We start from the raw sequence: 14829 nt of genomic DNA on the forward strand, positions 1-14829 counted from the left end.
TAAATATATAATAATACTCAATAACATCTGAACTGAAAACACCCGTCAGGCTGTTTTGGATTCATGCAATGACAGTGGTTTATCAACACGTCTGACATGCAGCATCCACTTCAGACCTGCTCAGTCTCTGAACAGTGACTGAGCAGAAACCTGTAAAAACACAGGACGTCATCTCTGCAACACCGCATGAGACGACGCTCAATCAAAACAAGAAAATCCATTATTGACAACTCGTCAGCAAAGGATCCACCTGATCAAAACACAAGTCCCTGTGTGAATGGCCGTTCAACAGACAGCTCGTCCGATTATGTGTCGGACATTCACCTGCAAAGGGCTCAGGATGCTTCACACAAACTGGGTTGAGTCTATTTAACGACATTTTGTCTGAAGCATTCTGCGGCGCGAGGCATTTTGTGGTTTTGTCTGTTCACACAAAATATATAAACAGGCAGGAGAGAGAGAAGAAAAAGAAGAGATCACAAAGGACACTGCACTCGTTCCTCCAGCTTCCCATGCAGGCTGGTGTACTGGACAGTACTGGACGCTCATTCACATGCTTGGCTGGCTTTCAGTGCCAGAGCCGTGCAGAGGAGATGCAGCGAGCACAGGCAGGCATCGACTGGGCATCAGCCGCGTGCTGGAGATACAAACCAATTCAAAGGAGCTGGAACTGGTGAGTGTTAGGCTGGGCAGACACTGTGCAACTTCAGAAATGTTGTTAAATTCTACCTCACACTGTACCACTAAATCGATGTGAGACGCTAAGGACACTGTACGTTGTGTTGGAGCCTCACTGGTGTTTTTGTCAAAGAAGAAGTCGAAATTTGTTTGCCAATGAAGGAAATAAGGAGGAACTAGCTGCTTTGATCATGTGTGTGATTCTGTGATGAAACATTAAAAAAAAGATGTTTCAGCATATGGACATGCAGGCATTTAAATAAAATTGTATTAAATATGAGGCTTCTACATTGTAAACTGATCTCTACATACAATCTGACTACTTTACTGTGAGAATCTCTTTATCTCCTTCCTTTTCTTTCTTGCAGTGCAATTACTTTCAGCCATAAACTACATTTCCTGTTATTGTGTTTGGCCTTTTCGGAAAACGGGCTGATTTTCAACTGTTCCAGAGCCCGAATGGCGGCCGACCACAAACTCTGACATGTCAGTAACTCATCCAACCATCTGAAAGCTGTAAACTACACGACAAAAAACGCATGACAAAGCTGAAAATCTTTTCGGATTCAGAAATCGCGTCAAAATCTGGCATCAAATCTCACAGTGTATGCCCGGCTTTAAAAAAGGTTGAATATTGGTGTTTCTATATATACACTTGTAATATTATATAGGTTAAATGGTTTGGCTGCGGAGGAAAAGGTTTGAAACCTGCACCGGTCGTGTCAATGCACAGCAGAGGTCGTTGGCTGGAGGTCAAAGGGTCGTTTCTGGGTGTCTGGTTGTATTTTTTATTACATGTGTGTGTGTGTGTGTGTGTGTGTGTGTGTGTGTGTGTGTGTGTGTGTGTGTGTGTGTGTGTGTGTGTGTGTGTGTGTGTGTGTGTGTGTGTGTGTGTGTGTGTGTGTGTGTGTGTGTGTGTGTTTGTAAGATGCCCCAGTGCAATAACGACCATTCTCAGGTGGCCCATCAGTGAGCAGGCAGCAGGCAACAGGGGGAAGGGGGGGGTTCGAGCAGCCCAGGACACATGCCAACAACCCAAGTGCAACGTTGGCAGCGCCCGACTCTGACACCCCCTCTGGCAGACATACCTTCCGTTGCCATTGCGGCCGTGCTGGTGGTAGCGGCAGGGCTGGTGTGCTGTCGTCCCACTATTGGACAGAGAGGGATTCAATGTGGTGCCACAGGTGGGACAAGAGCCTCACTAGAGCCCGACAGCATTCGTCTTCCTCTCGCTTTACTTTAGATTTACTGTGTCATCCAATGAGCTGCTCACCGGTCATGACATTTTAACTTCATAGAATTTCCCTGAAACTCCTTTTTCAGTTGCAGACAAGATCATTAACGGAAAACAGGAATGCAAGAGCCACAGAACAGAAATACAGAAAGCACCTGTATCAACCTTTTGCATTCGTGCTGCAGCTTCTGTGGTTGTGTCGTCACTTTTTCTTCCGTGTTGTGGCGTTTGAATTCGTGTTGTGGCTCCTGGGGTTGAGTTGTAACATTTGCATTCACGATGTGGCTCTTGCATTTGTTTCCTCTGTTAATGCACTTAGTGTGAGGCGTCTCGGCCACCATCAGTAACAGATGAGAAACCTTTGTACCAAAATGCTTCTATCTCATCTCCATGGACACTGTGGTAAACATGCCTACAGTTCTGTGTGAAGCAGCTCAGAGGTCTGCTCTCCTCAGTCGGCATCAATCTTGACCAGTAAGAAGCAGTTGGCCGTGATCCACCGGAGCTACTTTACTTACATGAAAGCATATAAACACAGGGCCAGCAGCCATAATGCATTAGCTCGCTAGGCCGAGGTCCAGAGCACAAATAGGAGCGTTCAATCAAAAAGTGTTTGAGAGATCAAACCGCTTACGAGGAGGAAATCCAAGCCAAACCCCTGGAGTGCGAAGTGAAAACTGCAGACAAAGCTGACAAGCAGCTCGGACAAGAGTAAACATGTGCAGTGAAGGGGGGGGGGGAAAGGAAATCGCAAACAGGAAGTAGAGTAGCAGGACATCGTTTGAAGGATCAGGAAAAGACAAGTTCACACTGAAATCTATTTTAAATTAAACTTAATGACTTAATAACAGATTGTTTCTGTGATGCGTCAGTGAAGCTCACCTGAAAAGTTCCTGGACACCAGCATTGTTGTGAGGATAGCTCCCTACAGACACACAAAGATCCACAGTTTAAGTATTTGTGTTGTGCGGGCGTGTACATCTGTGTGTGTGTTGATGCTCACTTTAAGTTTCCTCCTGGCGTTGAACTTGCGGAGACATTCCACAGTCTCTTGACGGTGCATCATGGAGGCCACAGTGGAGCGTTGCTGTGTGAAGACAGATAAACAGAACTTCAGTGTTACACCATGTCGAGGGGGGTGCACTCACTCCATTATAACTGAGCGACAAGGAGGACAGACAATGTGGAGGCAAAGAGTCCATTATTCATGCATTAGGACACCTCCCAGTTCAATTACTGCTCCTCGGGGTGAGCGTTGATGCTGCTGCTACACAGTCTGGGGTTGAGTATTGATTCAAGCATCAATAGGATCGATACAGATTGAATTAATCCATCAAAGGTAAAGAAACTTCTTAGCGCTGAAGTATTTTCTTCTCTGTTGCTGTGAAGTGCAAACGAGTAGTGAAACTGGATTTATGTCATTTACAGAGAAAACCAAGAAATACCACATGTTTGGCAAATTAGGTGAATTCTGACATCCATTTATCTGGTTCTTTGATTAAAAGTTAGCTGAAGGTCGAAACGAGCATTATGCTGTCGACAATCAAACAGTTTTAATTAACTCTTATTTGCTTTGAGTGCAATCGAAATGATGGTTTCTTTCAACCCAAAGTTACAAATCCTCCTCTAGTAAACAAGACAGATAACTTAGCATCTGTTTGGTTCCACAGAATTGAAAACTAAGCTGTTGGACCAACACCTGGTCTTGGTTTAAACAGCTGTGAGCTGAATATAAACAACTTAACATATTTAACAAAAAGAAAGTGATGACTTTCACACGCTGGACGTGAAGGTGACGTGTGTGACTTACGCAGACCCAGGGATGCTTGATGGCCTGGTCGGCAGTGATCCTCTTGGCCGGGTTGATCGTCAACATCTGATTGATCAGATTCTTGGCCTCAGGCGTCACCGTGTCCCACTCTGGAGAAGGAAACTGAAAAAAGCAGAAATAAGAAATGTTAAGAATGTGTTTTATCGTTAACATGCATTCATTGGACATTCAACCACATGTTCGTAAACACAAATATATAGTTATGAAAACATGTGCAGATACAACTTGTGATCTGAAATTGAAACATCTTCATATTATTTATAATTATTTAAGAAATGTTGAAGAGCTCTGCAAATACAAACTGGGCAGTGACGCATGAATCACAGGATTCTGGAGCTGCAGAACAACTAATTCTCCTTTAAATGCCGATTTGAGAAAGACAATATTTAGACAAATCCAAAAAGATCATGACGACCAACTGAAAGAGTTTTTATTAAACAAATGAGAGCGAGCAGAATGTGTGGGTGCTTTCAAGGTGCATCTCTCTCCTTATTGCATATGCATATAATGGAGGACATCACAAATATTAATAGTGTTAACAGAGGTGACACTGAACATTTTCATCTGAGCCAAACGTTGGGTTGTGGTTTAATAAATGTGCATCAATTACCAACTTGTCAATAACTAAATGTGCCTTTCTGTTTATGAACACAATCTCTGTTGAGTGTGAAGCAAACAAGCAGCAGAAGAGGAGTTATGGCGTGTGCTCAATAAAACTGGAAATTATTGAGCTGTAAAATTATCTTTGAGATTTTTTTTACGAGTGCAGTGGACGATCATAATCACATCAACTCCACTTATTGGAACAGCTCTTCCTCCTCATCTCCCTTTTTTTGCATCCTTTCATTTGTCTCCATAAATCACTTCATCGCACGTTGGCTTCTGTTAAACACATTCAATGCTTCCTAATGGAATAATAATCATGATAAAGATGATTGTATCATATTTAGTGAACCGGGGGCATTCAGATTATGACGGAAACTCCCTAGTCCCATGTAATTTACTATGTTGGACAGTGCAGTCGATTTATTGTAACTTTATACTTTGTCACTATATCGTGTTTGTTCCCGTTGATTTCTCAGGATTATTCATTTATTCATTTTTAAATACGTGAGAGAACCAGGTGGGGTCTTCAAAGCCAGATCTCACCCCAGTCACCTGTACCCCCCCCCCTCCAACAACATAAAGTCAGAATATGTTCACTACTAACATTCTAAGCAAGTAGTCAAGAGACATCAACTCCAAACATTTAAGTGTCAGTTGTCAATTAGAGACATAAATGATGGAAGGTATCTACACGACAATGAAGATGTTGGAGAAGTGCACATTGTTATTAGTGCTTGTCGCAGTCGGTTCATATCAGTGTTCTTATTATGCACATTCATTAGATGTGGTTGCTTCCAATTATGGAAATTAATACGGGTATTAAATTTCTATCTCCCAGAGGACTATGACAAGATCTGATAAATAAGCCCATTGCTCTCTCTACATAGTAATCGCTGAAGATTAAAAATGATCCAATGACAAGAGGCAAGCAATTAAAACTTGAAATGTAATATTTAAATGAATTTGTGCGGCAGAATGTGTTATCTGATGAGACTTGAGATGAAGGTGTCCTGCAGGGCTCATGGCGAGAGTTGACATTCACGTCGATTATGTTGCAAACAGGAAACAAAGAGTGTGTGTTGGATTCCACGTTTCATGCAGTTCAAGATTCTAGGGAACCTGCGATAGGAGCTGCCCCCCGATCAATAATTTTACATTAATAATAGATCAAATAACTGACAGTGAATTCTCCTATGGCCTTTATATCACCTCAGTGGCAATTTCCTCTCCTCCCCAGTTGAAGCAAACTCTAAACCTTCGCCGTGTTTTCCTGATGTTTTGATAAACAGTTGTAGAGGAAGGTGAACTCACGTCATAAGCACCAGCCTTGATCTGTTGGTAGAGTTTGTGTTGGTCCTCGTCCCAGAAGGGAGGGTAGCCCACCAGCAGGATGTACAGGATCACACCTGACGCACACAAACACACACACGCACACACACACACACATTCTCTATGAACAAATTTACGTGTGAAGGATAGTTGTGGCAACATACATGCATTGATCCTGGTTGACTGACCACATGCCCATATGTCGACTGGTTTGCCGTACGGGTCCTTTCTCAGCACCTCTGGAGACAGATATCCTGGAGTTCCTGCAAAACCTGCACAAACACAAACATTTACGTTGTCAGTGAGTTTTACACAGAAAAACAAGCACAAAGATAAATAACTGTCTCAACCTTCCATTTACCCTCTTCATCATCATCATCCTCCTCTTGTTCGGTCTCTTTTTTACTTTTGTATAAAACAATACACATTTTTTTTATTGTTCAGAATTTATTTCTCTCCTGGAAAACCTACTTTTCTCTAATAGTGACAAAACCCAGCATATTGTTTTCATGTTCTGAGCCAACAAGCTCCCTACTACTTTAATACTTCATGTCCTCAAGCAACAATGGAGAGTCCTTGACGAAGCTGCTCAAAGTGAAAACTGGTAGAATGAGGTGACAAATTCTAATTGTTATGAGCAAGGTTGTGATTTCTTACCAAACCAGGCCTGTTGTTCCGCCTGCACCTCGATGGCGAGACCGAAGTCTGCGAGCTTCACCGCTGCTCCCTTCATCTTACTGGCCAGCAGCAGGTTCTCCGGCTGCAACACAGACACACACAGATCTTCAGGATGAAATGTTTTCACTCAGGTCGGCAACCGAGGACGGTTTTCAACATTCCTTTGTCAAATAGTATTTGTGTAAAAGGTTAAAAATACACAAAAATGTCCATCCACAGCTGGAAAAGCAAAGACTTGAAGGTCAAAACTCAATCAGGCTTTTACTAAGATGCGATTGTCAAATTCATCTTTGGACAAACTCCTAAGTTTTGCATGAAATAAAATATAAATCATATATGGAGGAGGAAATAATACAATATAAATATAAGAGGAAAAAATACACTTCATTAAAGGACGCAACAGAGAAGCATGTCCCCTCCTTCAGGAACTGGACAAGCAGGCGACAAAGGAAGAATCTCTTCACTCAGCTCCGACAGGATTTAACATTTCCACACTTGTCCGACTGATCACACAATCGAGCGAGAAGTCAGGACTTGAGCTGTGTTCTACTTTGTGTGAAAGTGTGTCCTCACTTTTCCTCATTTTCATCTCCTTTGCTTCATAGTAACTCTCACTCAAGGAGAAGAGACCGAGGAAACATGTGAGGTCAAGTGAAATCTGATGAGAGGTCACGTACTGATTAAAGCTGCACAGCTGTTTCAGATTCACTTCTTAAAGGTTTCCTTCATAATAAAGGGATATTCTGTTTTTTTTTGCTTCGTACGACGGTTCAATCATTAGTCTCCTCCTTTGACCCCAATAACCATTTTCACCTCTTTCTCTGCAATGTTTTCCACGGCCATAACAACGCCCACAATTAAATCCTTTGCACCACAACTCAACGGACATTTAACCTAATAAAACTAATAACAAATAATAATAAAAGGGCTCCATTCTCTAAGAGGAATGATAAATCCTGGACAGAGGCATTTCTAATCACTTTCTCTAACATGATCATTTACTGTTCTTAAAGTCTTTTTGTAATTATGGTTGATTCCCACAGGGAAGTCTGCAGACTTGCAGAGGTCGTGAGTGTCCAGGGTGAATATGACTGTATGATACTGCTGCTGTAAATACATGTGCAACACAACTGATCTCAGCCAAGTGGAAATGCACCATGTGTACAGTTGAAATGTGCTAAACAAGCACAAAGGTCACACCTCTCTCTCTCTCTCTCTCTCTCTCTCTCTCTCTCTCTCTCTCTCTCTCTCTCTCTCTCTCTCAGCAAAGGAGAAACCGGAGAAAAGCTTATACACAGCAGCTTTACTTCAGGATCCTATGAAGCGTCGGAGGATTGTAGACGAGCTAGTGCAGCTGAAAAATAGGACGTCTTTGTGTTTCCTAATCTGTCACATGACCCTGACTTCTCACCTCGTTGCCACTCACACACCATATTCATTGACATCTTTGCCGCCTCATTTGCACATTGAGATCCGATCACATCGAGAGCAGAACAGAGATAAGAAGAACCTTTGTTAATGTGTAAATGTAAAAGGGCTGTGATCACATGTCATTGTTCGAATAATTTATCCAGATAACAGAAGGTTAATACCACGTGTGAATGAGTGGCTTAAACAGGACGACACAATGTGGTGGCCCCATGCGTTTGTGTGTTCATGTTCAAGTTCAGTGGATTTTGAAATTAAATTATTATTATGTTTTAAGGTTATAGTATTAGAAGTAATTAGAGCTAGATAAAGTCTCTGGGAAATGAACATAAGTACGACGACCTCTGAAGCCACAGAGACACGTGTGTGTGTGTGTGTGTGTGTGTGCGCGCGTCTTAAGGGCAAAAGTCTTTGCAGCGATAGCCGTCCTCATCGTCTCCAATGCAGAGACATGTATGACACTCGTAGTAACCGTCTTTGTGCTTAGCCTGTTTCTTCTCATCTGTCCCTCTCTCTCTCTCTCTCCATCTAGTAGTTCATCATCCACCCATCCCTCCATCCTCCTATCATTTTCCCCCTCTATCGGGCAGAGTGGAGACAATGGATAGAACAATAGAATAGACAATAGAAGCACGGGGACAGAGAGCTGGAGAAGAAGCAACTTGAGAACAGAGATAGAGAGAGAGAGAGACAGATCGAGGTAGATAGATGGGAGGTGGCATAATGAGTCCCTACGCTGATGCTGCTGCAGCCGGGTGACCTCACCCTACAGTTACCATGGCAACCCAGCCTGCCACCAGCCAAGAGCACTAAACTCTCTCTCTCTCTAATTCTTGTTTTCCCGTCAGCGAGTGGCCCCCCCGAGATGACGGCGAGGCAGACATGTGATGCGTGCGAGTGTGAGGTCACACCGCTCCCCACTTTGTTGGCATCATTGGTCTATTTATGGAAGGAAGTTCTTTGAAACAATTTAAATACTAATAAAACTGATGTTTCTGTCTTTTTGTTTGTTCTACAAATCGTTCCAACACAAACTAAAGCTTTAAAACTGGGTTTTTTGGATGATTTGATTTGAAGGATGTAAGCACAACTTTGAAATTTAATTGTTGATAAAGTTGAGATGAGCTAATAGTGGCCAGTTTACACATCCAGCAGATAGAGAGCAACGGTGCCTTTACTGTTGAGTTGTGTTTGTGGTGAACCTGACGACTTTAGGTTCATCATAACTTACTTTGTCTGTCTGGTGCTGAGCAGGTAGTTTACATTATATTTAAGCTTTTTTGCAGGAAAGTAAATAAAATGCACTTTGGGGAAAAGCATCTGTCAAATAGACATAATGGAATGAGTTGTGCGAAGCATTCAAATCCAAGATGTTCACTCCATCAAATGGAAAATCTCCCAGATGTCTGGTGCATCACACATTTCAACAAAATGAACCTCAACATGTTTTATACCTTTTGCATCACTACTAAAATAAAAGAAATAAGCAGTTTGATTTAATTAGAATCGAATCCCAGTTCGGACTGGGTCTTTCTGTGTGGAGTTTGCATGGTCTCCCCACATCTAATATCAGCTGGGGTTCGTGACCCTCAGAGGATAAGCCGTATATACCATTAAAGAACAAACTGCAGTAATGATGCACAGACAGCGAATGACAAAGATCCATATGCAGCGTAAAAATCAATGAACAGCAACAGAAGTCCATTCACACCTCACACGAAAACTGATTTTATTATCCGTGTCTCAGTTTATGTTCCAGCTACGTCTCCTTCCTCCAAAGTAATAGTTTAATTTTGCTCCATCGCATAAATGATTATTGCATAAAATATTAAAGTTTAGGACTCCGAACCGAGTGTTGGCAATAAAATAAAAAGAACGTGGTGTAATTACTCGGGGGTTTGATTCTCACACATGGTATTTATTAAAAATGAAACACCGCAGCTGAGGAGGTCGGGGGGGCTCTCGCTCTCTGCCAGGGGTAAACGAGCTCGCTGCGAGGGAAATCGTCACTGGCCGTCATCTCACCCACAGACCTGCTATTAATAGCAGCTGGTCTGCTTCGTCACTCCTCAGCAATGAAGGAGGGAGCGGAGAGGAGAGGGAGGAGGGTACAGATGAAAAAAGGGGAGGGGAGGGGAGTATAGATTTAAGGAAGATGGGAATGGAGAGATAAGGAGGAGAGCAGGCAGGTGATGATGAGAGGGATGACGCTCATCCCTTAAGTTGCTCTTAACGTCACAGCATGACGTCTGTGCGAGTGTGTGTGTGTGTGTGTGTGTGTGTGTGTGTGTGTTTAGACCTGTTGTGTATCCCCACAGACGCATTTTATCCTCTTTCACCACACACACACACACATTCATATCTAACTAGTGTTTAAGATCGCAGAGGAGGGCGTCCGGTTTAACTCACCTTGAGGTCCCTGTGCACAATGTCATGCTGGTGGATGTGACTGACGCTCTCCAGGATCTGATTGATGCAGTGGCTGCAGGAGACAGAGGGATGAGGAAGAGAGGGGAGACACATCTGTCAGTCCGCAACATCTGCACGACCACAGACTGAAGTAAAGACAGAACTAGAACCAGACACTGGCAGTGAGACCCACATGAAGTCATTTGACCTTTGACCACAGAAATCAGTTAATCCTTGAGTCTGAATGAACATTTGTGCCAAAGGATTCTCTGGAGGCATCGTTAGGATGAAGAGTTTATGAGGCAACCATGACCTTTGACCTCCAAATTCTGAGCTTTGAGTCCAAGTGATTGTTTTTACTTAAGATATTCCTTTAAGGGTGTTTCTGAGATGTTGCATTCACAAGCCCAAACATGTGTTTTGAATGGTCACACCGACCTTGACCTTTGACCTTTGACAACCAAAATCTGATCAGTTCATCTTTGAGCCCAAATTAACGTTTTGAACGAAGAAATTCCCTCAAGGCGTTCTGAAGATATCTTGTTCACCAGAATGTGACGGACGGACAACATGACAACATCGTGCATTGGCGACATTAAATATAATTTATAAACATTATGTGAAAACTCTAAACTCAAAGCTCTCCGTTGTGCGTCAGTGTGATTATTTGTCGGGCTGCAAATCACTGTCATTTCCTAATAATCATTTCAGTTTCTAATTTAAGCTGCTGATTTTGTTTTTCGTAGTTTGAAATGAAATGTCAAACGTATTCAGTTTGCATCGATAAACAACATCCCCGAATTGAGGGAGCAGAAATAAAACATTTTGGGAACTTTCGCAAGATGCACATGGGAGTTAAGTCTGCTGCATTTTTTATGTGACTGAATGTGTGGAAGGAAGTGGAGTGGGCAGGGTGTGTGTGTGTGTGTGTGTGTGTGTGTGTGTCTGTGTGTGTGTCTGTGGTGCTTACGTAAGCTTGTCCTAAGCTTGCATATAAGCAATTTAACTGGTCTGTTGCACAGTTAAAATCACTATTATTTCATTTAAAAATAAATTGAGCTTGACATACTAAAGGTGAAGTCGGGGTCGGCAGCAGGAGGATTTCTCTCTCTTTTTTTTTTTTTTTTTTTTTAAAATAGGAGAGTGGTGTCCTCTCGCTGTCAGACAGACTCAACAGAAAAGGCCGCTGGCGTTGTGTCCAAATTAGGACTAAATCTGGACTCCACACTTTATTCTCCTCTACCCTGAGTCATTCCAGCATTTCACTACTAAGCCCATTTTATCCCCCTATCCGGTTTCTGCAGCTACTAAAAGTGCTCATCAAAAAGCGTGCTCCTGTCTTTACTCTCTTTAGCATCGTCATGATCGAATAGTTTTAATTTAACTTATGTCTGCCACAGATTAGTGTTACCGACTGCTTGAAGATGCCTCGTCTTCGGTTTTAGTTTGTGAGCACGTCAGGTTTGCTTTAAGGTCTTTTTGTAAAGTTAAATGTCTCCACACCAACCAGACCTGTCTTGTTTCAGTAGAGGCTCAAAAGAAGACATCTCATAATCTGTCAGGTTTTCTTTACTTTGGGACTTTGTCAGTCCAGCCAATACTTCCTCATGATTGTGATGTCACATCATTCATCATCTCACTTCTTAAATGACATCTTGATTATACATTATTATTATTTTATTCTGATTGTTTATGAGTAAAGTACTTTATGTTTTAACCTGCATTCAGGTAATGTGCTCCAGTTCTAAAAACGAACTGCAACTTCCAACAACACACTCAAAATAAGGTTTCCAGACTGAGGACAGCTTGGTCATTATTTATTAATGAAATTAAATTTAAAAACCGGAGCCACGTGGTCAAAGAGAAAGTGTCGACTGTGTAACAAGCTGAGAGAACTGAGCAAGCATTTCTTCTGCTGCTGAAGCACAAAGTACATTTTGTGCTTTCCGTTCTGCTCTGACAGCCGGACGTTTGAATTCTGGTGGACAGCAAAAATGATAAAACACGGAAAATATACAATAAACATGTGAGCGAGAGGAGAAACTGTACCTGGCATCGGCCTCGCTGTAATACTCCCTCGCAACAATGTCCTCAAACAGCTCTCCTCCAGTGACACTGCACACAGACACAAGGACAAAAGAGCCGGATCATAATGAAACAAATCAGAAATGTGAATTTAAATGTGGATTATAAGTGGACTGTTGGTGGAGGTGTGTTCTCTACTGAGCCACATTCTAGTTTCCTAAAGCCATTCATTGTATGAAAAAGACAACTTGTCCCTCCCGACAGTTCCAATCATTTTTATTTGTGGGTTAAACATGACGACAGCGAAGTGACCTTCACGTCACACGTAAGAAAAACGACTCCTTTCCTTCAGCTCAGTGGGAAAGTTGATGTTCACAAAGACCGTCATGGAAAATATAAAAACTGAAAAACAATTTAGATTTACTTGTTGCTTATGTGAAGCAATTCATCCTGGAATGACCCGTGTATGTGGCATGTGTGTGTGTGTGTGTGTGACTATGTGGGAGTGTGTGCATGTGTGTGTGCAACTGTGTTAATGTGATTAACTCACAGGTCAAAGACGAGGTAATGGAAGCCTTCCTCTGAGATGCTGTCATGGAGTCGTACTACAGACAGAGAAACACACAGGGACAGAGTTTTTGGGTTAATACAAATTTTATCATGTTAATTAAAGTCTAAATGGAAACAATTTTCTTTATATATATTTATAATAAAAATAATAAAAGTATAATAACTATATACGAGTGTGTGGAGGGCAGTAGTGGTGATAATTGTTGTGCTTTATCACCACTTTGAGCTTTAATGCATTCGCTTGTAGTTTTGCTTTATTTGAAAACGTCCACATCAACATTAAACCAGATGATAGAAATAAAAACACATCAGAACAAAACTAAAATCTATTCTGAAGGGACAATAATAACAGCAATCATAATAAATGACAATAATAACAGAAGAATTCACCAAATCAGCAGCAACAAGAAGAATCAGATATAATCAAAACTAATTACACGTCATGAATTCAATACAGAGACGATTTCTTTTTCAAGAGATAGAAATGTCTCGCTGAAGCAGCTTCTTTTTAGCCACAATGGAAAATATTGAATAATTAAAATCCTTTCAAAGTCACCCTGGATCTAAAAATACGTGCATCGTGTCTGTGTGTTTTAGATTCAGTACAATGAAAGATAATAAACATTAAAAATCATTCAACACACGCATGAATAAAGGGTCATGGGGGCTTCGTCACACATATTAATGACATTTTTCATGTGTATTTGGAGTCTCAGAGACTGCAGCTGTAAAACAACATGTTTTTTTTGGTTTTTAAAGTACTTTTTATGCAGCTCTATCCTCCTACTAGGTTTCATGCTTTGGAGTTTCATGAGCCAAGATCTTAGAAAAAGGAGCAGGTAAAGAAACCATTACATTTTGAGGCAGATACGGACAAAGAGGCAAATCCAGGGAATTTTTTCAGGATCTACTGGATGTGAATGTGGTTTAATGAGGGGACTGTTGGGTCTTGGTGGACATATACGACTTCCTGTCATTCTAGATGCAATTATTGTTATTTTTCACACATGCAGCAGTGATGTATGTGGGACTACAAACACAGAGGAAGTAAAACCAGTTCCAACAAAACACAAAGTTTGACACATCTGTGACCGAGTCCTTCTGTCCGACTGAAACCCGAACTGTGGAAGTGACAGTTCCAAACATCTGTCCCCAGCTGTTGCTCTGATCCTTTAGTCCGTGGACTCCCAAACGAGACTCACCTATATTTGGATGTTTCAGCAGACGGCAGATTCTCGCCTCTCGGTCCAACTTCTGGTGATCTGAGGAGAGAGAAGAGCAGAGCGGAGAATCAGTGACGACACATCCACACCAGGCAGAGAAGCAATTATAGTTCTTTGTTTTCATCCAGCGGGAAAAACTCATTTTAAACTCAGAAAGCAACACACAAAATCACACAACAATAAGGGCAGTGAAACAGTCACTGAATCTGACTTTAATCTCATGTTGTTCAGTATCATTTTTTCAACATGGCATTTTGAAAACAGATTTTTCTACATAACCTTTAAACACATGTTAAATATTCAAGTGCTCATAAATTATGAATCGTTTGTTTAGTTTTTCCAAAGTAAAGATTTCTGCAGATATTACAGCTTGATATCTTGTTTGGGAGGATTTCAAAAGCGCCCTGTGACTGATTAAGACTGATTAAAAAATGTCTTTTAACTGCGCGGCTAAAACACACAAACACACTTTATTCCCCGTCTCTCCCGCTCCTCCTACTCCGCTCAGAACAAAAGGTTTTCATCTAAATCTGCCATTTTACAGCCAACATCACAGCGTTAGCAACCGGAGGGGACGGCAGAACAGTTTCAGCAGCGGCGGGAATGTCGTGAAGGTAAAACACAGCTAACCAGACAAGCTAGGGGGCCAGAGGCTGTCGACTAGGATGAGCTTGAACAAATAGACAAACAGCTTTACACTGTACACACACACACACACACACACACACACACACACACACACACACACACACACACACACACACACACACACACACACACACACACACACACACACACACACACAAACACACACACGC

At 41.8% G+C, this 14829-nt stretch overlaps 1 protein-coding gene across 35 annotated transcripts in view; it reads right to left on the reverse strand.

The window, feature by feature from the left end:
* camk2g2 (calcium/calmodulin-dependent protein kinase (CaM kinase) II gamma 2) overlaps window positions 1–14829 on the reverse strand; it is a 53686-nt gene that overhangs the window by 15524 nt on the left and 23333 nt on the right. For 20 of the 35 annotated variants that reach the window (XM_047342203.1, XM_047342202.1, XM_047342201.1 and 17 more), the window contains exons 3-12: window positions 13991–14050; window positions 12769–12823; window positions 12243–12308; window positions 10194–10266; window positions 6336–6438; window positions 5661–5950; window positions 3723–3845; window positions 2916–2999; window positions 2795–2837; window positions 1767–1826 (exon numbers count right to left, since the gene is read on the reverse strand). In XM_047342203.1, the coding sequence (XP_047198159.1) occupies window positions 1767–1826; window positions 2795–2837; window positions 2916–2999; window positions 3723–3845; window positions 5661–5950; window positions 6336–6438; window positions 10194–10266; window positions 12243–12308; window positions 12769–12823; window positions 13991–14050 (957 nt within the window). The remainder of the gene's footprint in view (window positions 1–1766; window positions 1827–2794; window positions 2838–2915; window positions 3000–3722; window positions 3846–5660; window positions 5951–6335; window positions 6439–10193; window positions 10267–12242; window positions 12309–12768; window positions 12824–13990; window positions 14051–14829) is intronic. The other 15 variants (XM_035173549.2, XM_035173544.2, XM_035173553.2 and 12 more) reach the window with 2 other exon arrangements.

The sequence above is a fragment of the Hippoglossus stenolepis genome, chromosome 12 (assembly GCF_022539355.2).
Source record: "Hippoglossus stenolepis isolate QCI-W04-F060 chromosome 12, HSTE1.2, whole genome shotgun sequence".
In the NCBI taxonomy this organism is placed as follows: domain Eukaryota; kingdom Metazoa; phylum Chordata; class Actinopteri; order Pleuronectiformes; family Pleuronectidae; genus Hippoglossus; species Hippoglossus stenolepis.